This window comes from Heteronotia binoei, chromosome 1 (genome assembly GCF_032191835.1).
Source record: "Heteronotia binoei isolate CCM8104 ecotype False Entrance Well chromosome 1, APGP_CSIRO_Hbin_v1, whole genome shotgun sequence".
NCBI lineage: Eukaryota > Metazoa > Chordata > Lepidosauria > Squamata > Gekkonidae > Heteronotia > Heteronotia binoei.
This window is the reverse complement of record NC_083223.1, coordinates 5,671,980-5,694,973: the sequence shown is the minus strand read 5'-3', so window position 1 is coordinate 5,694,973 and position 22,994 is coordinate 5,671,980. Positions and strand designations below refer to the sequence as shown.

At 47.6% G+C, this 22,994-nt stretch overlaps 1 protein-coding gene and 1 non-coding gene across 2 annotated transcripts in view; one reads left to right on the top strand and one right to left on the bottom strand.

The window, feature by feature from the left end:
* Nucleotides 1-22,994, top strand: part of TFAP2D (transcription factor AP-2 delta) — a 68,358-nt gene that overhangs the window by 34,414 nt on the left and 10,950 nt on the right. Inside the window, 2 exon segments of the mRNA XM_060257549.1 lie at nucleotides 13,067-13,208; nucleotides 18,199-18,312. Of these exon segments, the coding sequence (XP_060113532.1) occupies nucleotides 13,067-13,208; nucleotides 18,199-18,312 (256 nt within the window).
* On the bottom strand, nucleotides 3,544-3,615 carry TRNAN-GUU (transfer RNA asparagine (anticodon GUU)). Its single transcript has one exon. It is a non-coding gene; the product is annotated as a tRNA-Asn (tRNA).

Here is a 22,994-nt window from a genome sequence, read left to right as displayed (position 1 = left end):
TAATAACAACACAATTTCAGTGAAGTTCAAGTAAAAACTAGGGACGGTCACAAACTAGGAAAACTGCAGTTTGGTTTTGTTCATGCATTTTGGTGTCCCCAGTTTGTGACCCATGAACCATCGTGAACTTTTCGGGGCTAAATGAACCAGTTCAGCTTGTGAGGTTTGTAGTCTGGTAGAATGCCCTCTCAGCAAGCTAGAAATCTCAAACTTAAGAAGATTCTCTTTCTGAATTTCTTTTACCTGTCTTCCAAGTTTGGTGAGGATCAAATGTATGGGGTCCAAGTTATAACCCCCCAAAGACGATATCCCCAGGAAAGTGCTTTCTGAGGAAATGACTGCCTGCCATGGGGCACCTTCTTTGGGGGGTTGTAACTTGGATCCCATAAATCCAGTCCTCATCAAACTTAGAAGCCAGGTAGGGGGGAGTCAGCCTGAGATCCCCTGTGAGTTTGGCATCTCTAGATTGCACAAAATCCACTCAATACACTCCTGAACCTCCTGTTATTGACCTCCCGTAGATGCACCTCCACACAACCTCCAAGTTCCATCCCCCCATTGCTTTGAAGTTGGGTAAACATTTTGGTTGAGCGGAGGCTGCCTGTCTGAAAATGTATCCATTCATGAACCAGTGTGGACTGCCACAAACAGCTTGAAAGTTTGTGGAAAGGTTGTGCTGGTTGACCTGCCGGGAACTTCACTTCGTGAACCACAAACCAGCCAAAATTCACCACAAGCTTGAGTTCATGAGCTGGTTCATGCCCATCCTTGGTAAAAACTCGGCATGCAACAAACGAATGCTTTGGGGGTTAAATAAAATCAGCAGTGTTGATGGTAAAGTCCCCCAAGCTTACATTAGTGGAAAGCCTGATGGAATAATTCTTTCTTAGATGCCCCGCGAAACACTGACAAGTCCTGCAGGGCATGAGTCTCCTCAGACAAAGTATTACACTCAGTCGTATGTATACCTGGGTAGCCTAGGCTAACCTGATCTTGACAGTTCTCAGAAGCTAGGCAATGTTGTGAATTATTACTTGCTTTTATGTGTCTTGTGGCATGTGCTATTTAAATGAAAGCAAAAGGTCTCCAATGCGAGAACAGGGATTTTGAATTCTATCCAGAAAGATCCTTATACAGGGCCATGGATCATTAAATAACAAAGATATGGACCCCCTAAAACAAATAAAGCCCTCAATATTGAATTTGGGTAGAACAACTACCTTATTGAGGGCATGGCATGTATGCTCACTCACATTTTTTGGAGTTCCCTTTTCTTGTGCTATTCCGAGCTACTTAAAACAATGGGAATATCAGTTGTATGTATTCAGAAAGATCCTTATGCGGGGCCAACGAAGGTGATCATTAAATAACAAAGATCTGGACCTTCTAAAACAAATAAAGCCCTCAGTATTGAATTTGGATAGAACTATTTTATTGAGGGCATGGCACGTATGCTCGCCAGCATTCTTTGGAGTTCCCTTCTCTTGTGCTATTCCGAGGTACTTAAAAGACCTAATGATCCCTCATTATGGAAGACAATTTATACTCGCTCAGTTAAATTCTTTTCCCGCAAGCCATATCAGAAGGCCTGTTCATAGGCACAGAGATTGAAAATACAGATCTGGTCAGCAAGTGTCCTTAGAACGTATTTTATTCGAGTGTGAAACCACGAGGGAAAGGCATTTGCCCTCCCTCTTAACAGGCTATGTGAATTTATCATCTCAAAAAAAATCATCCAGTTTTCCCTTGTAGATGAGGACTGGAAAACTACCTAAGCAGTTGCTGATTATTTAGCTGTGGCAATTGCCTGTAAGAGGGTTGGATCTCGCCCCTGTACAAGACCTTTGAGCCAAAAGAACAGTAAGATAAGAAGTACCGTGTGCTAAGAAGTGGTTCCCAAGCACTTCTGTTTGTATGGCACAGCAGTCACTTCAGACAATGTTTGAAATCTTTCACTTGGGGATCAATGGAATCCTGAGAGGAGCTATGGGGAACAATGGAGATCAGCAGGGCTTTTTACATAGCAGGAACTCCTTTGCATATTAGGCCACGCCCCCTGTTGTAGCCAATCCTCCTGGAGTTTACAGTAGGCCCTGTAAGAAGAGCCCTGTAAACTCCTGGATTATTGGCTACATCAGAGGTGGGTGGCCTAATATGCAAAGGAGCTCCTGCTCCCAAAAAAGCCCTGGAGATCAGCCGTAGGAATGGGGAAACTGAAGGAATCATTCCCCTCCTGGTGAAGCTGGCTTGCTTTGATAGAAAATTAGTCAGGGATCCAAGCCGTAAGGCAGATTTACACATTTCCGTTATATCCGAGTTTGTTTGTGTACTTTTTGTATTTTGTTTGTGCTTTTTTTGGTAGCCAGTTTGGTGTAGTGGTTAAGTGCGTAGACTCTTATCTGGAAGAACCGGGTTTGGTTCCTCACTCCTCCACTTGCAGCTGCTGGAATGGCCTTGGGTCAGCCATAGCTTTCGTAGGAGTTGTGCTTGAAAAGGGCAGCTGCTGTGAGAGCCCTCTCAGCCCCACCTACCTCACAGGGTGTCTGTTGTATGTGCGGGGGAGGGAGGTAAAGGAGATTGTGAGCCGCTCTCAGGCTCTGAGATTCAGAGTATAAGGCAGGATATAAATCCAATTTCTTCTTCTTCTTCTTCGAGTGTGTTATTCCTCAGCACATTTTATTTTGCGTATCAGGGCACTTGCATATCGGGGCACTAGGCAAACTAGGCAATTTCCGACAGTGCTGACCTTCTGGGTCACCAAATTGGGGGAGGGGCATGTGACTTTGTGACATTATCAGTGCAGGGAGGCACAAGAAGTCACTCGCCTAGGGTGTCTAGGGCTGGCCCTGGATGGAGTTTAGATCAGTAGAAGCTAGGTAGTCCGTCTGTGCTTTGTTATTCTTCCATTCCAATCCCCTTTTATCTCCTAGTAATGTTTGTTTTTTAAAAAAAAAAATGCACAGGACTAAGCGTTGCATTAATTCCCCCGTGCCTTTGGCACTCTGCTAAAACGTTCCCTTTCGGTTTGACCATTGGGGCTTCCCAGAAAGAATTTTTAATTTAATTCAATTTTTTTCAGATTTATACCCCGGCCTATCCCGCAAGCGGGCTCAGGGTGGCTCACAACAATAAAACAACAAAGTTACAACAATGCCATAAAAACAGACATTACAGAACAAGAGCAGCACAGTAAACAATCTTACAGACATAGGCAGTGAACATATGAACATATTGAACATAAGAAGCTGCCTTCTACTGAATCAGACCCTCGGTCCATCAAGGTCAGTATTGTCTACTCAGACTGGCAGCGGCTCTCCAGGGTCTCCAGCTGAGGTTTTTCAAGCCTATTTGCTGGACCCTTTTTAGTTGGAGATGCCGGGGATTGAACGTGGGACTTTCGCTTACCAAGCAGATGCTCTACCACTGAGCCACCATCCCTCCCTAAAGTCAGTATTGTCTACTCAGTCTGACTGAGACTGGCAGCGGCTCTCCAGGGTCTCAAGCTGAGGTTTTTCATGCCTATTTGCCTGGACCCTTTTGAGTTGGAGATGCCGGGGATTGAACCTGGGACCTTCTGCTTAACAAGCAGATGCTCTACCACTGAGCCACAGCCCCATTCATGGCTCTCCAGGGTCTCAAGCTGAGGTTTTTCACGCCTATTTGCTGGACCCTTTTTAGTTGGAGATGCCGGGGATTGAACCTGGGACCTTCTGCTTACCAAGCAGATGCTCTGCCACTGAGCCCCCATCAGTCTTGTCTACTCAGACTGGTAGTGGCTCTCCAGGGTCTCAAGCTGAGGTTTTTCACGCCTTATTGTCTGGACCCTTTTTAGTTGGAGATGCCGGGGATTGAACCTGGGACCTTCTGCTTACCAAGCAGATGCTCTGCCACTGAGCCACCATCCCTCCCCAAACAGTGAACAGCATGCGGCTGATGGCTAGTAGCATAAACATCACACCATAGTGGTGAAATGCTGGGGGAAGTGATGACTTTCAAGTACTCCCGCTGGATTAATTAAAAGCCTGGCGGAAGAGCTCCGTCTTACAGGCCCTGCGAAACTTTGATAAGTCCCACAGGGAGCTGGATCTCCAGTGGAAGTTCATTCCACCAGGTAGGGGGCCTGGACCGAAAAGGCCCTGGCCCTCGTTGAAACCAGCTGGGCATCCTTAGGACCAGGGACTAGGAGAAGATGTTGTGCAGCAGACCTCAAAGAATATTGGGAATCTCGGTTTGAGAAGGGTGCAGGGAGTTTGCTTGGGGGTGGAGGTTCCACTAAAGGGAAATGCCTCTGTTAATGGAACAGGTCCACAGCATCCCACCCTAGAATTCTTACAATGCCATCCTAAACAGAGTTGTGTGTATGTGAAGTGCCACCAAGTCACAGCCAACTTATGGTGAAGCCGTAGGGTTATCAAGACAAGAGAGAAGCAGAGATGGTTTGCTATTGCCGGCCTCTGCATAGCAACCCCCTGGACTCCCATCCAAGTACTAACCAGGTCCAACCCTAGGTAGCTTCTAATGAGATTGGGCTAGCTTGGGCCATCCAGATCAGGATAAGAGATGAACAGAGGTGGTTTGCCATTGCCTGCCTCTGCACAGTGACCCTCTTAGCAGTCTCCCATCCATTTTATTAGCCAGGTTCAACCCTACGTAGCTGCCAATGAAATTGGGCTAGTTTAGGCCATCCAAATCAGGATAAGAAATAAGTGGTTTCACCATTGCCTGCCTCTGCACAGCAACCCTGAATTTTCCACCTTGGTCTCCCATCCAAGTACTAACAGGAACCAACCATACTTAGCTTCCAAGATTTAACAACATCGGGATAACATGGACTATCCAGGTCAGGGCAGAGGTGGTTTGCCATTGCCTACTTCTGCACAGCAACTTTGGAATTCCTTGGTGGTGGTCTCCCATCCAAATACTAACCAGGGCTGAACCTACATAGCTTCTAATGAGATCAGTCTAGTTTGGGCCATCCAATTCAGGATAAGAGATGAGCAGAGGTGGTTTGCCATTGCCTACCTCTGCACAGCAACGCTGGACTTCTTTGGTGGTCTCCCATCCAAGAACTATCAAGGGCCATCCATGCTTAACTTCCAATTTTTAAAACGATCAGGATAACATGGACTATCCTGGTCTGAGCAGAGGTATTTTGCCATTGCCTACCTCTGCACAGCAACTTTGGAATTCCTTGGTGGTGGTCTCCCATCCAAATACTAACCAGGACTGAACCTACATAGCTTCTAATGAGATCAGCCTAGCTTGGGCCATCCAGATCAGGATAAGAGATGAACAGAGGTGGTTTGCCATTGCCTACCTCTGCACAGCAACCCTGGACTTCCTTGGTGGTCTCCCATCCAAGAACTAACAAGGGCCAACCATACTTAACTTCCAGTTTTTAAAAAGATCAGGATAACATGGACTATCCTGGTCTGAGCAGAGATGGTTTGCCATTGCCTACCTCTGCACAGCAACCCTTGGCTTCCTTGGTGTTCTCCCACCCAAGTACTAACCAGGGCTGAACCTACATAGCTTCTAATGAGATCAGTCTAGCTTGGGCCATCCAAATCAGGATAAGAGATGAACAGAGGTGGTTTGCCATTGTCTACCTCTGCACAGCAACGCTGGACTTCCTTGGTGTTCTCCCATCCAAGTACTAACCAGGACTGAACCTACATAGCTTCTAATGAGATCAGTCTAGCTTGGGCCATCCAAATCAGGATAAGAGATGAGCAGAGGTGGTTTGCCATTGCCTACCTCTGCACAGCAACCCTGGACTTCCTTGGTGTTCTCCCATCCAAGTACTAACCAGGGCTGAACCTACATAGCTTCTAATGAGATCAGCCTAGCTTGGGCCATCCAAATCAGGATAAGAGATTAACAGAGGTGGTTTGCCATTGCCTACCTCTGCACAGCAACGCTGGACTTTCTTGGTGGTCTCCCATCCAAGAACTAACAAGGGCCAACCATACTTAACTTCCAGTTTTTAAAAAGATCAGGATAACATGGACTATCCTGGTCTGAGCAGAGATGGTTTGCCATTGCCTACCTCTGCACAGCAACCCTTGGCTTCCTTGGTGTTCTCCCACCCAAGTACTAACCAGGGCTGAACCTACATAGCTTCTAACAATATCAGTCTAGCTGGGGCCATTCAGATCAGGATAAGAGATGAACAGAGATGGTTTGCTGTTGCCTGCCTCTGCACAGAGACCCTGACTTCCTTAGCAGCCTCCCATCCATATACTAGTCTGGGCCAACCCTGCTTAGCTTCTGAGATCTCCCAAGGAAAAGGTAGCCTGGACCATCCATATCAGGGCAAGCAAAGTTGCACCCTTCTAAGACCCTTAATTTCAATAGCATCACAGATGGGCCCACAGAAATGATGCACGCCTTTGGTTTTGTTGAACCAGCACGCTGAAATGCAAGGGAAACTTGGCACGCAGAGCCCAGCATGCTTTGCTGAAGGTAGAAATGAGCCACGGCGCTTTGTTCAGTGTTTACCCTCCTGACAGAGATGCAGGCGGCTTGGAGCTGATGCCGAGCTGGAGAGACTTCCCCCCACATACACACTTGACAACCAACCAGGAAAGTTTGCCTGATTGGAAAGGACAGTTGCCAAGTTTGAGCAGAGACGGAGAGCTCTGGAAGGCCCCACTGGAGGGACGAGGCTGTGTACCTTGACAGGCTTCAGCCGGCAGGTGTGAGGAACAGCTTCGAACTCTCCTGGGGCAGCCCCCAAACTGAGGGATGCTCCTAGCTTGAGCGGAAGCCAAAAGCGGGCCTCTGAGGAGGAAGCTGTCCTGTTTCTCTCCTACCGTCTCCTCTTCGCCCGCATAATGTGCAGTTTGTACAGGCTTACTTGGAAAGGCGCTTGGAAGGAGAGGGGGAAGGGGCGAGCTTTGCTTTTTCTGCCCGGAGGATGGAATAGGAGGAAAGAGATCTAGAAACAAAAAAAAGGTTACAAAGCAGAATAGGGGCTTTGCTCTGCTTTCCATGCAGGTTATTGTATAACTTTTATGGTGAATGGGTCAGGATGGGAAAACTGATGGTGTTAGGCTCATGGTGGTAATGCTGAGAGTGAACGTAAGAACATAAGAGAAGCCATGTTGGATCAGGCCAGTGGCCCATCCCATCCAACACCCTGTGTCATACAGTGGTCAAGAAACCCCAAGTGCCATCAGGAGGTCCACCAGTGGGGCCAGGACACTACAAGCCCTCCCACTCTGGACTCTTATTTGGGAGAACCGGGTTTGATTCCCCATTCCTCCACTTGCACCTGCTGGGATGGCCTTGGATTAGCCATAGCTTCTCAGAGGAGTTGTCCTTGAAAGGGCAGCTGCTGTGAGAACCCTCTCAGCCCCACCCACCTCACAGGGTGTCTGTCGTGGGGGGAGAAGATAGAGGAGATTGTGAGCCGCTCTGAGTCTCTGATTCAGAGAGAAGGGCGGGGTATAAACCTTCAGTCCAGAACATTCCACCAAGAATACAGAGCATCACTACCCCAGACAGAGAGTTCCAACGATAAGCTATGGCTTAATAGCTGCTCCATACGCTTATCCAAACCCCTCTTGACGAGTGCAATTATCTGGTTGAAGGGTGGCTTTTGCTTTGAAGATCTACCCATTTGCATCTCTTGGCGATTGCGAATACTGACTCAGAATGCTATCTGCCCATGGAATTACTGACCAGGCATTTTAAACCGCCACTATTTATAACGCATGGTCCCCCGGGCTTGGTCTAAACAGGCAGGCCGTGGAGGAATTCTAAAGAGGTGGAAGGGGGTGAACCATTTTAAACTATGGTGGGGGAGAGTAATATTCTGAATACTCCCCCATGAAAAAAAAAACTGGCCTGACTTCCAGGCACAACACACACACAAACACACACACACAATGAAAAAATGCCCCTCTCCTAAAGAAAACAGGCATAAAGAGAGGAAAAATGGGGGATTTATTAGGGGTTTCACAACAGAACCCCTGTGTCTTAGTTATACCGTCCAAGGTTAGTGGACAAAGATTGCGCCCACCTGAACTTTCACCTTTGACCTTAAGGGGAGAAGCTTACAAGATCCAATACGAAGTCAGTTTGCCTATCTAGCGGATGAGTTCTCATCTTTACTAACGAATCGATCATCATTCAATGCTGCATACTGAACCATCTCATGCATATACTGATGGATTGATCATCATTAAATGCTACTTATGGAGCCATTTTGTGCTTTTATTATTTTGCTTATTCCATCCATTTTTTTTTAAATTTGGTTTCTTTCATTTGCACTCTGCCTTTCTCCCTATTACGGAGCCCGTGGCGCAGAGTGTTAAAGCTGCAGTCCTGCAGTCCTAAGCTCTGCTCACGACCTGAGTTCGATCCCCGGCGGAAGCTGGGTTTTCAGGTAACCAGCTCGAGGTTGACTCAGCCTTCCATCCTTCCGGGGTCGGTAAAATGAGTCCCCAGCTTGCTGGGGGGGAAAGTGTAGATGACTGGGGAAGGCAAGGGCAAACCACCCTGTAAAAAAGTCTGCCATGAAAACAGTGTCACCCCAGAGTCGGAAACGATTGGTGCTTGCACAGGGGACCTTTCCTTTCCTTTCTCCCTATTGAAGACCTGCAATGACTTCTATCGTTCCCATTTTCTTTCTATGTCACCCTCACAACACCCCCGTGAGGTAGGTTAGGCAGAGACCCTGTAACTGGCCCAAGGTCACCCAGCAAGTTTCTGTGGCAGAATGGAGGATTTGAACCTGGATCTCTCCAATCCTGTTCCAACACTGTAAACGCTGCACTATAATGGTTGTCAAGTAGACTATGCTGTTTTATCTACTGTCAGCTTTTGAAGGAAGCGGGTCCGGTATTTTGCTGAGAATGATTCCGGCTTATCTCTTTGTGTCCCTGACAAGATCCTGAGTTAGGTCCAGATAAGTAGTCATGTTAGTTTGTGTGTAGCAGTCAAAAAGAGCAAGAGTCCAGCAGCACCTTAAATGTTGTTGTTGTTCAGTCGCACAGCTGAGTCTGACTCTTTGTGACCCCTTGGACCAAGTCACACCAGGCCCTCCTGTCTTCCACCATCCTCCGAAGTCTGCTCAAATTCATGTTTGTTACATCAGTAACGCTGTCCAGCCATCTCCTCTTTTGCCGTCCCCTTCTTCGTTTGCCTTCTTTCCCAGCATCAGGGTCTTCTCCAGGGAGTGCTCCCTTCTCATTTGGTGGCCAAAGTAGTGGAGCTTCAGCTTCAGCATCTGACCTTCCAGGGAACAGTCAGGGTTGGTTTCATGTTAGTCACAGCAGTAACGCTGTCCAGCCATCTCATCTTTTTCCGCCCCCTTCTTCTTTTGCCTTCTGTCTTTCCCAACATCAGGGTCTTCTCCAGTGAGTGCCCCCTTCTCATTGGGAGGCCAAATTATTGGAGCTTCACCTTCAACCTCTGACCTTCCAAGGAACAGTCGGGGTTGATTTCCCTTAGGACTGACTGATTGGATCTTCTCGCAGTCCAAGGGACTCTCAAGAGTCTTCTCCAGCACCACATCTCAAAAGCATCTATCCTTCTGCGCTTGGCCTTCCTTATGGTCCAGCTCTCACAGCCATACATTACTACTGGGAATACCATCGCTTTGACTATACGGACTTTTGTTGGCAGGCTGATGTCGCTACTTTTTATTATACTGCCCAGGTTCGCCGTAGCTGTCCTCCCAAGGAGCAAACGTCTTTTAATTTCATGGCTTCAGTCACCATATGCAGTGATCTCGGATCCTAGAAATGTGAAGTATACTGACAAGATTTGTGGCAGGTCATGAGCTTTCATGAGTCACGGCTCACTGAAGAAGATGAAGAAGGGAGCAGCGACTCAGAAAGCTCAGCAATGCCGGATTAAACCCTGGGGAGGCTCCTAGGCAGTCAAAATGTCGGGGGGGGGGGCTCACAAATTATCTCAGAGCCTGAGTGCCCACTTCGCCGCCCACGGCCCCCGCTGCAGCCTGCAGACACCTTCTCAAAAGCCCCTTAGACAAAGCTGCGGGGGAGAGGCAGAGAGAGGCAAACTTGGCAACAACGGCAGCAGCAGCCGCACCAGGCAAGTCAAGCAAAGAGCAGCTCAGTTTCTGGCTGTGCGTGCAGGCTGGGAGGGCTGCAAGAAGGGGAAAATGGGGGGGGGAGCCATCCCACGGCCCCTAAAGGTGTGGGGACCCATAGTCCAGTGCCTAGCTGGCCTAATTGTTAATCCAGTCCTGAAGCTCAGAAACTGCTGCGAATTTTGTTAGTCTTTAAATTTTGTTAGCTGTTTGTTTTTGGTTTGCCATCTTCTGGGCTTGCAGCAGGGGTCACTGGACGTGGAAGGGTGGGGGAGGTAGTTGTGAATTCCCTGCACTGTGCTGGGCTAGATGGAGGTCCCTTCCAGCTCTATGATCGTACGAGGATAAATTGAAGGAGTAGGAAACAAAATAAAGGAAAATAAAAATAAAACAATGGCCTCATTCTTACTGGAGATGCCTGGGATTGAACCTGGGACCTTCTGCATGCCAAGCAGATGGTCTCCTGTTGAACCATGGCATATAGTACACATTCTTTCTAGGTGCCATAGAGTATTTGGAGAATTACTTTGCAGTTCATTACTTTGCAGTTACTTTGGGCCAGCAGTTACTTTGGGTCACCTGGAAGTAACATCATCAAAATGGAGGCATGCATGTGGGGCCTCTCTAGGCGTTTCCGGGAAAACTCCATGGTTTTCCCAGACGCTCTAGCCATTTGGGAGGGGAAACTCTATGGTACGCTACAGGACGCTGGGGACTTGGCAACCCTACCTCGGTTACTTTGCAGTTACTTTGGGTCACCTGGAAGTGACATCATCAAAATGGAGGCACGCATGTGGGGCCACTCTAGGCGTTTCCGGGAAAACTCCATGGTTTCCCCAGACACTCTAGCCATTTGGGAGGGAAAACTCTATGGTACGCTACAGGACGCTGGGGACTTGGCAACCCTACCTTGGCTCTTCATTTAAGACGAGTGTCCATGTTGATTAAACAGCAGAAACTCTCACAATCAATAAGCATGGGAAAACAGGAGGTGAAAAATCATTACACATATGCCCAAAACACGTGGATAAACGAAAATCAAGGGGGGAGGAGTAATGACTTGTATATGCAATTTTAGATGTTGACAGATGCATACAGATCAACAACCTACCGGCATGAAGCAGGTCGCCGGGGGCATCCCCACCCCTGTTGTCGCGCAACGTGCCCTGCGTGATGACGTCACCTGGAAGTGACATCGTCACATGAGGCATGTCATGTCAAGGAACTGGTTGGCCCCTGTGTGAGACAAGGTACTGGACAGGATGGACCCCTGGTCTCATCCAGCAGACCTCTTCTTATGCTTTCATGAAGGCCTCAACCTCTCTGCCCTGTTGTTGGCCTTCCAAAGGAACTGGCTAGCCACTGTGTGAGACAGGAGACTGGACTAGAGGGACTAGAGGGACCACTGGTCTGATCCACAGGGCTCTTCTGATGTTCTTACAAAGGCCCTGGCCTCTCTGCCCTGTTGTTGGCCTTCCAGGGGAACTGATTGGCTCCTGCGTGAGACAGGATACTGGGCTAGATGGACCACTGGTCTGATCCAGCAGGGTTCTTCTTATGTTTTCATGAAGGCCTTTGCCTCTCTGCGCTGTTGTTGGCCCTCCTGAAGAACTGGTTGCCCACTGTGTGAGACAGGATACTGGGCTAGATGGACCTCTGGCCTTATCCAGCAGGGCTCTGATTATGGTTTCATGAAGGCCTTGGCCTCTCTGCCCTGTTGTTTGCCCTCCAGAGGAACTGGTTGGCCACTATGTGAGACAGGATGCTGGACTGGATGGAGCACTGGTCTGATCCAGCAGGGCTCTACTGATGTTTTTATGAAGGCCTTGGCCTTTCTGCCCTGTTGTTGGCCCTCCAGAGGAACTGGTTGGCCACTGTGTGAGGCAGGATGCTGGACTAGATGGACCACTGGTCTGATCCTGCACAGGACTTTACAAGGACTTGGCTTCCATGCCCTGTCTGGGGTGGGCCTTTTTTAGCTTTGTGCAGCACTAGGTGGTGAGCTAGACTTTGTTTTTAAGGCAAGAGATTTTCCAGAGGTGGCTTTCCATTGCCTGTCTCAGCATCGTGCCCCTCGTGTTATTCCTTGGAGATTGCCCATCCAAATACTTACTAAGGCTGACTCTGCTTAGCTTCTGAAAACTGATGAGATCAGGGTAGCCTGGACTCTCCAGGTCAAGGCAGCTGACACGCAGTTGTCTGTCCATTAAACATAACCAGGGATGGAATTCTAGCAGGAGCGCCTTTGCAAATTAGGCCACACACCCCCTGATGTAGCCAATCCTCCAAGAGCTTACAAAAAAGAGCCTTGGAGGATTGGCTACATCAGGGGGGTGTGGCATAATATTCAAAGGAGCTCCTGCTAGAATTCCACCCCTGCACATAACCTGCCTAGTACAAGAGACAGTTTGGGGTAGTGGTTAAGTATGCAGACTCTTATGCGGGAGAACCGGGTTTGATTCCCCACTCCTCCACTTGCAGCTGCTAGCATGGCCATGGGTCAGCCAGAGCTCTCTCATCTGGGAGAACCGGGTTTGATTCCCCACTCCTCCACTTGCAGCTGCTGGAATGGTCTTGGGTCAGCCATAGCTCTCGCAGAGTTGTCCTTGAAAGGGCAGCTTCTGGGAGAGGTCTCTTAGCCCCACCCACCTCGCAGGGTGCATGTTGTGGGGGAAGAGGATGAAGGAGATTGTAAACCACTGTGAGTCTCTGATTCAGAGAGAAGGGCGGGGTATAAATCTGCAATTTGAGACGGCCAGGTTGGGCAATATGTGATGATACGATAAACTTCTCTGAGTGCTGTTAAATTGTCTGTTCTTAAAATGTTTTTATTGTATTTTATTGTTTTATCCTATGTTGTACTCCGCCCCGAGCCCTACGGGGAAGGGGCGGAATAGAAATAGACTAAAATTAAATAAATAAAAATAAATACTTCTTCTTCTTTTTCTATGTAAGATAATCTCATCGGGTTTGTCAGTTTCATTTGTGTGTTTCTGATCCAAGGGGAAGCTCTCCATTTGGCCAGAGATTTCGGCTACACCTGCGAAACAGAATTCCCAGCCAAGGCGGTGGGGGAACATCTCGCCAGACAGCACATGGAACAGAAGGAACAGACTGCCCGGAAGAAGATGATCCTAGCGACAAAGTAAGCATGACTCTACCGGATTTATATTCCCCTTTGAAAAACTGAGACTCTCCCACCGAACTGCAAGATTCGGGCCGGGCTACGCTGTCTGCATTCCTTGCCATGTTCCGAAGCTAGCTGCATTCCAAGCTGGCCCGAGACAGTAGTCTACTTAGAATTACAATACTAAAGATGCAGTGTTCCCTCTAAGCTGATAGATCCCAGTAGGCAGCCATGTTGGTCTGAAGCAATAGAACAAAGCCGTAGACAAGTGCACCTTTAAGACCAACTAAGTTTTATTCAGAAGGTAAGCTTTCGTATGCTCGTAAGCAGACTTCATCAGACAAAATGGGAATGGCAAGCAGCAATTCTTAATATAAGTGGGCAGTGTGGAATCATGGGAATGTTTTTAGCAGATTAAAAGAATCACAAGTAGGGATCTGTGTTTGTTAGTGTTAGGACAAAGCAGGGCTGAAACAACACTGGAGGGCGATAAAAAGCAGACTGCTGTTGTAGGTGCGAAGTGCCATAAATCTAGGTAACATTCTGGCTTTGTTAGTTTCTATTTAAACTAATCTCTATTTAAACAGAGTCTGCTTTTTATCACCCTCCAGTGTTGTTTCAGCCCTGCTTTGTCCTAACACTAACAAACACAGATCCCTATTTGTGATTCTTTTACTCTGCTAAAAACATTCCCATGATTCCACACTGCCCACTTATATTAAGAATTGCTGCTTGCCATTCCCATTTTGTCTGATGAAGTCTGCTTAAGAGCGTACGAAAGCTTACCTTCTGAATAAAACTTAGTTGGTCTTAAAGGTGCACTTGTCTACTACTTCTCTCTAAGTTGAGTTAGTGTGCGCTAGCTCACAGTTTTTTAGCCTCCAGCTCACACATTTTTGTCTTATCTCAGGATATAATGACCCCAGAGCAAACTAATTTATGCAGGAGCTCACGGCTTTAATTCCAGTAGCTCACAAAGTTGACTTTTTGCTCACAAGACTCCACAGCTTAGCACATTAACAAATTTTATTTGTAGCATAAGCTTTCGAGAAACACTGCTCTCTTTGTCAGTAGCCTAATTTTAAAACAATTATGCTACTATTATGTTACTATTGCCCTCTGCTGGGCAGAATTAGAATCGCTTGGCTAAACCTGCCTGTCCAGCTGTTCTTTATCCTGAAGAAATAGAGCTTTGTGTTTTGTAGGCCGTAAAAATCGGTACTTTTTGAAGAACTAGGTGGACAGTGTCTTGGGTTACCTAGGATAACCCAATCTTCTCAGATCTTGGAGGCTTATCATAGATGACACTGATTAGTACTCTGCTGGGAAACCACTAAGATGTGAGGTTTTGCCAAGTAACACTCAGATAGACTTCTGCTATGAAGCATAGGTGAAGCTTGATTGATATGTTAGAAGAAGATACCCCACATTTCACTCTGAATCTCAGAGCAGCCTGTAATTTCCTTCCTCCCCCAGAACAGACACTCTGTAAGTGGGGCTGCAAGAGCTATCCCAGAAACTGCCCTTTCAAGGACAGCTCTGTGAGAGCTATGGCTGTCCCAAGGCCATTTCAGCAGGTACAAGTGGAGGAGTGGGGAATCAAACTCGGTTCTCCCAGATAAGAGTCCACACACTTAACCACCACAACAGACTGGCTCTCAAATTGCTATAGTGTCCCCCAGGGCTTTTTTTGAAGCGTGAACTTCTTTACATATTAGGCCATGCATATAAATAGAAGAAGACTGTAGATTTATACCCCACCCTTCTCTGTGAATCAGAGTCTGAGAGTGGCTTACAATCTCCCTTATCTTCTTTCCCCACAGCAGACACCCTGTGAATGGGGCTGAGAGAGCTCTTACAGCAGCTGCCCTTTCAACGACAATTCCTATGAGAGCTATGGCTGACCAAAGGCCATTCCAGCAGTTGCAAGTGGAGGAGTGGGGAATCAAACCTGGTTCTCCCAGAGCATAATTAACCACTACACCAAATTGGCTCTAGGTTCAAACTCCCACTGTGCCATTAAAACTTGCCAGATGACCTTGAGTCAGTCATCTCTTTCTGACCTACCTCCCAGGAGCATTGTATGGAGAACATTGATAAAGGGAGAAGATCCACATTTGCCTTCCTAAGCTTCTTGGAGGAAAGGCACAGATATAGACTGCAGTCACACACACTTAACTAAGGCACTTTCAATCCACTTTCAATGCACTTTTCAACTGGATCTTGCCATTTCACACAGTAAAATCCAGTTGGAAAGTGCATTGTTTAATGTGTGTCATCACAGCGATAGAGCCAGAAATTGGCATGTGTGCCATGATTCAGAATGAGGGTATGTGAAAAAAAAGGGGGGGGGTTAACCCTTCAAGCCCTGCAGTTGACCTTATTCAGAATAACGCCCCCTAGTCTGTTTACCGGTCATGCTGTAGTGAAGTAATCCTAGTAATTACTTCTTCTCCAAAAAGGCAAAGAGACTTTGGGGTTTGAGTCCCTTACCTAATGCCTTTTTGACATCCTCAGTGGCTGTGACGTGGAGAAACAAGAGACAAGATTCAATGACCGCAAGTATCTTCTACCATATCAAAGTCTCCCATGAAAGTCGAGCAAATTTCTGATTCCTTGAAAAGGGGTATTTTCTTACTTCCTTGATGTTTAACCCCTCTTCAAAGAATCCCTTTCGGCTATGCCAGCATGCAGTGGTCCAAAAATCACACAGCTGACTTAATATGGGAAGGAAGATACCACCCCTTCGAGTAGCCTGCACACAGCAACTGAAATCAGAAGTTCTGAGATGCAAAAACATACCAGAGGCAAATAGGCCTCTCTGTGCCCTTTACCTTCCCCAAGGAACCGTGAAAAACGATTACTCTCCCGGGGTTCTGAAGACCAAACGGAATCTTAAAAGATTTACCTAAGATGAAACGCCAACCCATTTCCATGTTGGCTTTCACATTGAGAAGCTATCTCTTGCTATTGATCAGGGCTTTTTTTGTAGCAGGAACTCCTTTGCATATTAGGCCACACAACCCTGATATAGCCAATCCTCCAAGAGCTTTAAAAAAAGAGCCCTTTAAGCTCTTGGAGGATTGGCTACATCAGGGGTATGTGGCCTAATATGCAAAGGAGTTCCTGCTACAAAAAGACCCTGAGTATGACAGAACCCCATGTATGGTTGCCAACTTCCTGGTGGTACCTGGAGATCTCTCGCTATTACAATTGATCTCTAGATGACCAAGATTAGTTCTGGAGAAAATGGCTGCTTTGAAGGGTTAACTTAATGACCTTATCTCCTACTGAGGTCCTTCCCTTCCTCAAACACTACCCTCCACAGGTTCCCCGCCAAAAAAATTCTCCAGGTATTTCCCAACCCAGAGTTGGCAATCCTAACCCCACATCACCAGTCCTCTGCAGAAAGCATGGATAGAAATTACTCCGACTGGAGCTTTTGATTCGTTTTGATGCTGTAAGGATTTAAATAATACCAATATCGACCAGTTTTCTTGGCTACTGTTTTTAAACCAGTTTGAAGCTTACATGATTTGAAAATACGGATGGATGGATGGATGGATGGATGGATGGCTTTTGTTGAGCAGGAACGCACAGGAACACAGTTCCGGCTGGCTTGAAATGAGAGGGTGTGGTCTATTATGCAAATGAGTTCTTCCTGGGCTTTTTCTACCACAAAGTCCCTTGTGAAACAATGCTGATGTCAGGGGTGTGGCCTAATATGCAAATGAGTTTCTGCTGGATGGATTGATGGATAGATGGATAGATGGATAGATAGATGGATGGATGGATGGATGGATAGATGGATAGATGGATGGATGGATGGATGGATGGATGGATGGATGGATAGATAGATGGATAGATGGATAGATGGATAGATGGATAGATGGATAGATGGATAGATGGATAGATGGATAGATAGATAGATAGATAGATAGATAGATAGATAGATAGATAGATAGATAGATAGATAGATAGATAGATAGATAGATAGATAAGGGGTGGCCAATGGTAGCTCTCCAGATGTTTTTTGCCTACAACTCCCATCAGCCCCAGCCATTGGCCATGCTGGCTGGGGCTGATGGGAGTTGTAGGTAAAAAACATCTGGAGAGCTACTGTTGGCCACCCCTGATATAGATATATATATTCTTTCTTTTTAAAAAATTGTTCTTGCCCTACCTTTGACGAGCAAAGTTTTATAAGTGTTGTTTATTAATTTGTATAAAATTTTATAAAATATATATATAAGAAACCCTTCATGGTAGCATTAGATATAACCTGCGGTGCCACTGCTGTGCTGATACAACATGAAGGGCTGTCATCTAGAGGATGGGGTGGAATTGTTTTCTGTGGCCCCAGAAGTCAGGACCAGAACCAACGGGTTGAAATTAAATCAAAAGAGTTTCCGGCTCAACATTAGGAAGAACTTCCTGACCGTTAGAGCAATTCCTCAGTGGAAGAGGCTTCCTCCTTGGGAGGTGGTGGGCTCTCCTTCCTCGGAGGTATTGAAACAGAACCTAGATGGCCGTCTGACAGCAATGAAGAGCTTGTGAATTTAGGGGAAGGTGTTTGAGTTTTCTACATTGTGCAGAGGGTTGGACTAGACAACCCTGAAGGTCCCTTCCAACTCTATGATTCTATGAGCCACTTTGGTGTAGTGGTTAAGTGTGCAGACTCTTATCTGGGAGAACTGGGTTTGATTCCCCACTCCTCTGCCTACAGCTGCTGGAATGGCCTTGGATCAGCCATAGCTCTCGTAGGAGTTGTTGTTGAAAGCGCAGTTGCTGTCAGAGCCGTCTCAGCCCCACGCACCTCACAGGGTGTTTGTTGTGGGGGAGAAGATATAGGAGATTGTAAGCCGCTCTGAGTCTCTGATTCAGAGAGAAGGGTGTGGTATAAATCTGCAATTCTTCGTCTTCTATGAACATATGGTCTGAAGATCATTTTCTTGAGAACTTTGGCATGCGTTCTTACGAAACCCTTCTGTGACCTTTCTGATTCCAGGCAAATCTGTAAAGAATTCCAGGACTTGCTAAGCCAAGACAGATCACCTTTGGGATCTTCAAGACCCACTCCGATATTAGACCTTGACATCCAGAGACACCTAACACATTTCAGGTAGGACTTTTCGAGTCCAGTTGTGGAGTAATGGAGATGTGGAAACTTGAGAGTTTGGAGAGGTTGGCCAAAATCTTGTGAGCCATTTCTGTGCAGAAAAAAAAAAAGTTCCTTTTATCAGAAGCCTTACATGCAAATAGGAACCCTGTGTCGCAGAGTGGTAAAGCTGCAGTACTGCCGTTGGAGCTCTCTGCTCACAACCTGAGTTTGATCCTGGCGGATGCTGGGTTCAGGTCGCCGGCTCAAGGTTGACTCAGCCTTCCATCCTTCCGAGGTCGGTCAAATGAGTCCCCAGCTTGCTGGGGGGGGGGGGGAGTGGAGATGACTGGAAGAGGCAGTGGCAAACCACCCCGTAAAAAGTCTGCCATGAAAACGTTGTGAAAGCAATGTCACCCCAGAGTCGGAAGCGACTGGTGCTTGCTCAGGAGACCTTTCCTTTCCTTTCTCTAGACTCAGCCTTCCATCCTTCCAAGGTCGGTCAAATGAGTACCCAGCTTGCTGGGGGGGGGGGGAGAGTGTAGATGACTGGGGAAGGCAATGGCAAACCACCCCGTAAAAAGTCTGCCGTGAAAATGTTATGATGCAATGTCACCCCAGAGTCAGAAATGACTGGTGCTTGCACAGGGGGCTACCTTGACCTTTTTTTGCATGAAAATACAGTAAAGAGTCTATTACCAGGGCTTTTTTTGTAGCAGGAACTCCTTTGCATATTAGGCTACACCCCCCTGATGTAGCCAATCCTCTTGGAGCTTACAGTAGGCCCTGTAAGAAGAGTCCTGTAAGCTTGTGGAGGATTGGCTGCATCAGTGGGCATGGCCAAAAATGCAAAGGAGTTCCTGCTACAAAAAAAGCCCTGAAATCCATTACCGTTCATTTGTTGGTTTATAATTGGGTGAGCTTTTTTGTCCCAAAAGCTGGGGAAAAAAATACATCACCTACCTGTTACGATCATTTTGGGTGGGTAGGCGTATTAATCCGCAGAAGAAGAAGACTTTAATCCAGCGGCACCTTGGAAACTAACAGAAACCTTGGCTGTGATCACAAAGGCCAAACTCTGCACTTTCGACTCACTTTTGATGCACGTTCCAACTGGATTTTACTGTGCGGGCTGGCAAAATCCAGTTGGAAAGTGCATCGGAAGGGGATCGAACGTGCATCATTAAGCGTGCATGATTGCAGCCAAGTTGGCTTTGAAGGTACTCTTCTGCCACCTCTACCTGCGATGATGTCGATGTTCTGGCAAACAAAACACTGCCGGGAAGAGGATAGCACTTGGCTAGACATGTTAAAGCAAGCCAGGAATTGGCTGGGGGTTCGGCAGGGCTGGGGGGGTAGTGATGGGCGTAAGCCGTGACTGCTGCCTTCTCTGACATCGCTGGCTCCAGCAACACTGCCATGTTTTGGTCGCTTAGTAAAGATCAGATCTTGCTGAATCTGAGGCCTGTTCACACATATTGTGAACGGCTCTCGAAGCCGCCACCGCCCCATTGGCTGGCTTGGAGAAGGCATTTAAACTTAAAGTTGCTTTCTTTCCATCTCTCCCTCCCCTCCATCTATTTGCCTTCCTTCCTTCTTCTCTCAGACATCTAATGTTTAATCTGTGTGGCTCTTATGTTAAGCAAGTTTGGCCACCCCTGTACAAGTTCCAGGGCTGACGATGGTCTTAAGCAGGTCTTTTTAAAAAGAGATTTGGGTCAAACATTAGGACCTTGACCCCCACATGCAAAATCTGCTGACCTCATCCTAGTGGATTGCCAAATGCATTTCGCCCTGTGGTGGCACTGACATAACATCCCGTTGATGCCAAACACAAAGTTACGTTTTGTGAGGGTGATGCCAGAGCGGCAGATAGTACACCCTGTCATTATGCAGCTTTCCCTGGTACACAATGCATACCTATTGGCTTCAGTGGGCTGCATGGAACAGGTCTGATAGCTGTCGTCAGGCCTCAGATTCAGCAGGAGCTCACAGGAGCGCAGCTCCTGAACCTTTCTGAGGGTTCCCCCTCTTCCTCCACACCTACTTTGTCCATTGAATAGGAGGTGCAGCTGCATAACAATCCCTGGATTAGGAGAGCGGGCAGCCAGCCAGCTGCCAGGGACTTTGCCATGCCCCCAGCAGCCCTCATTAACCCCTAGAGAAGCCCACACCACTCTTTCTCCGCTTCTTATGTGCTTTTGGGCGGCAGGTGGCTTGCTGGCCTTTTGACTGGAGGGGGGAGCCCAGGAGAGCCCCAGACAAGTGAGGCCTGCTTCGGCTGGCTGGATCTCTAGCCAGCCCAAGCAGGCCTCACTCGCTCAGGCTCTCCTTTCTTGCATTGGGTTGCTTTTGGTTGGTGTAGGGGCATACGCAAATGAGTTATGCTCATTATGCTAATGAGTTCTGACTCCTATTTTTCTACAAAATGACCCCTGCTAAGCACCAAGCAAAATATCCAGGTCAGTAGACATGCTGGGGAGGTGACTTAAGTAGAGCTTCCATGGAAAGTGCTGTCAAGTCACTGTTTACATCAACCCGAAGGGTTTTTCAAGGCAAGAGGTGAACAGAGGTGGTTTGCCATTGCCTGCCTCTGTGTAGCACCCGAGACTTCCTTGGTGGCCTCCCATCCACGTACTCACCAGGGCTGACCCTGCTCAGCTTCTGAGATCTGATAAGACTGGGCTAGCCTGGGCCATCCAGCTTGAGGCAAGAGATGTTCAGAGGAGGTTTGCCATTGCCTGCCTCTGCATGGCAACCCGAGACTTCCTTGGTGGTCTCCCATCCAAGTACTAACCAGGGATGACCCCGCTTAGCTTCTGAGATCTGATAAGACTGGGCTAGCCTGGGCCATCCAGCTCAAGGCAAGAGATGTTTGGGGGTGGTTTGCCATTGCCTGCCTCTGCATAGCAACCTTGGACTTCCTTGGTGGTCTCCCATCCACGTACTCACCAGGGCTGACCCTGCTCAGCTTCTGAGATCTGATAAGACTGGGCTAGCCTGGGCCATCCAGCTCAAGGCAAGAGATGTTCAGAGGTGGTTTGCCATTGCCTGCCTCTGCGTAGCAACCTTGGACTTCCTTGGTGGTCTCCCATCCACGTACTCACCAGGGCTGACCCTGCTCAGCTTCTGAGATCTGATAAGACTGGGCTAGCCTGGGCCATCCAGCTCAAGGCAAGAGATGTTCAGAGGTGGTTTGCCATTGCCTGCCTCTGCGTAGCAACCTTGGACTTCCTTGGTGGTCTCCCATCCACGTACTCACCAGGGCTGACCCTGCTCAGCTTCTGAGATCTGATAAGACTGGGCTAGCCTGGCCATCCAGGTCAAGGCAAGAGATGTTCAGAGGTGGTTTGCCATTGCCTGCCTCTGCATAGCAACCTTGGACTTCCTTGGTGGTCTCCCATCCACGTACTCACCAGGGCTGACCCTGCTCAGCTTCTGAGATCTGATAAGACTGGGCTAGCCTGGGCCATCCAGCTCGAGGCAAGAGATGTTCAGAGGAGGTTTGCCATTGCCTGCCTCTGCATGGCAACCCGAGACTTCCTTGGTGGTCTCCCATCCAAGTACTAACCAGGGATGACCCCGCTTAGCTTCTGAGATCTGATGAGATTGGGCTAACCTGGACCATCCAGATCAGGTAGTGATGATCAGAAGTGGTTTGCCATTGCTTGCTTCTGCAAGCCAAACTTAGACATCCTTGGTGATCTCCAGGGCTTTTTTGGGGGGTTTTGCAGGTACTCCCTTGCATATTAGGCCACACACCCGTGACGTAGCCAATCCCCCAAGACCTTACAAGGCTCTTAGTACAGGGCCTACTGTAAGCTCCAGGAGGATTGGCTACATCAGGGGTGTGTGACCTAATGGGCAATGGAGTTCCTGCTACAAAGAAAACCCCCTAGATAGATTGATTGATGGTAGATGGATGAGAAAGAGAGACAGACAGATGAATAGACACATAGATGGACGGACAGATAGACAAATGGATGGATGGATGGAAGGAAGGAAGAGGATGGATGGATGACAGACAGACAGACAGACATAGATAGATAGATAGATAGATAGATAGATAGATAGATAGATAGATAGATAGATAGATAGATAGATAGATAGATAGATAGATAGATAGATAATGGACCACAGGTACCCACTCTGGAAGTCCTATGCAGCTGCCCACAGATTTCAATACTTTTACAAACGAGCAGGGCATAGGAGAATGTGTCCCTCTTGGAGAGTTCTCCATCAGCCATAGCTTGTTGTAAATATTTGATAGCAACTTCTGTCGTAGGAAATATCCAGACTCGGCCAATATTGGAAACTGGGGGTAGACAGATGGTGGTATCCGGTACTTATCCCTCCCCTTCTCCTGCAGAGAATGCCAATATTTCCTTTGCTCTGAGCTCTTTCAGCCTGGAGGGTAGAGGTGAGGGGGAAAACCACAGACCTTGTTGTTGCTGCCAAAGCAGAGTCCAAGTCTTGGGGCTTATTTGGCTGGTTTCATTTCCACGGATGTATATCATTAAAATCTGACTTGGACTTCCCTTCCATGAAGCTTCCAAACATGGCTGCATATGCTTAATAGCATAGAGACTAAGAAACCTCGGCGTTAGGTACCTACCAGCGGCCATTAAAAGAGCTCACCCCGTACAATATGGAAGGGAAATGCTATTCTTTCCCACGATACCCTTGACAAGGCTTTTTAATCATGG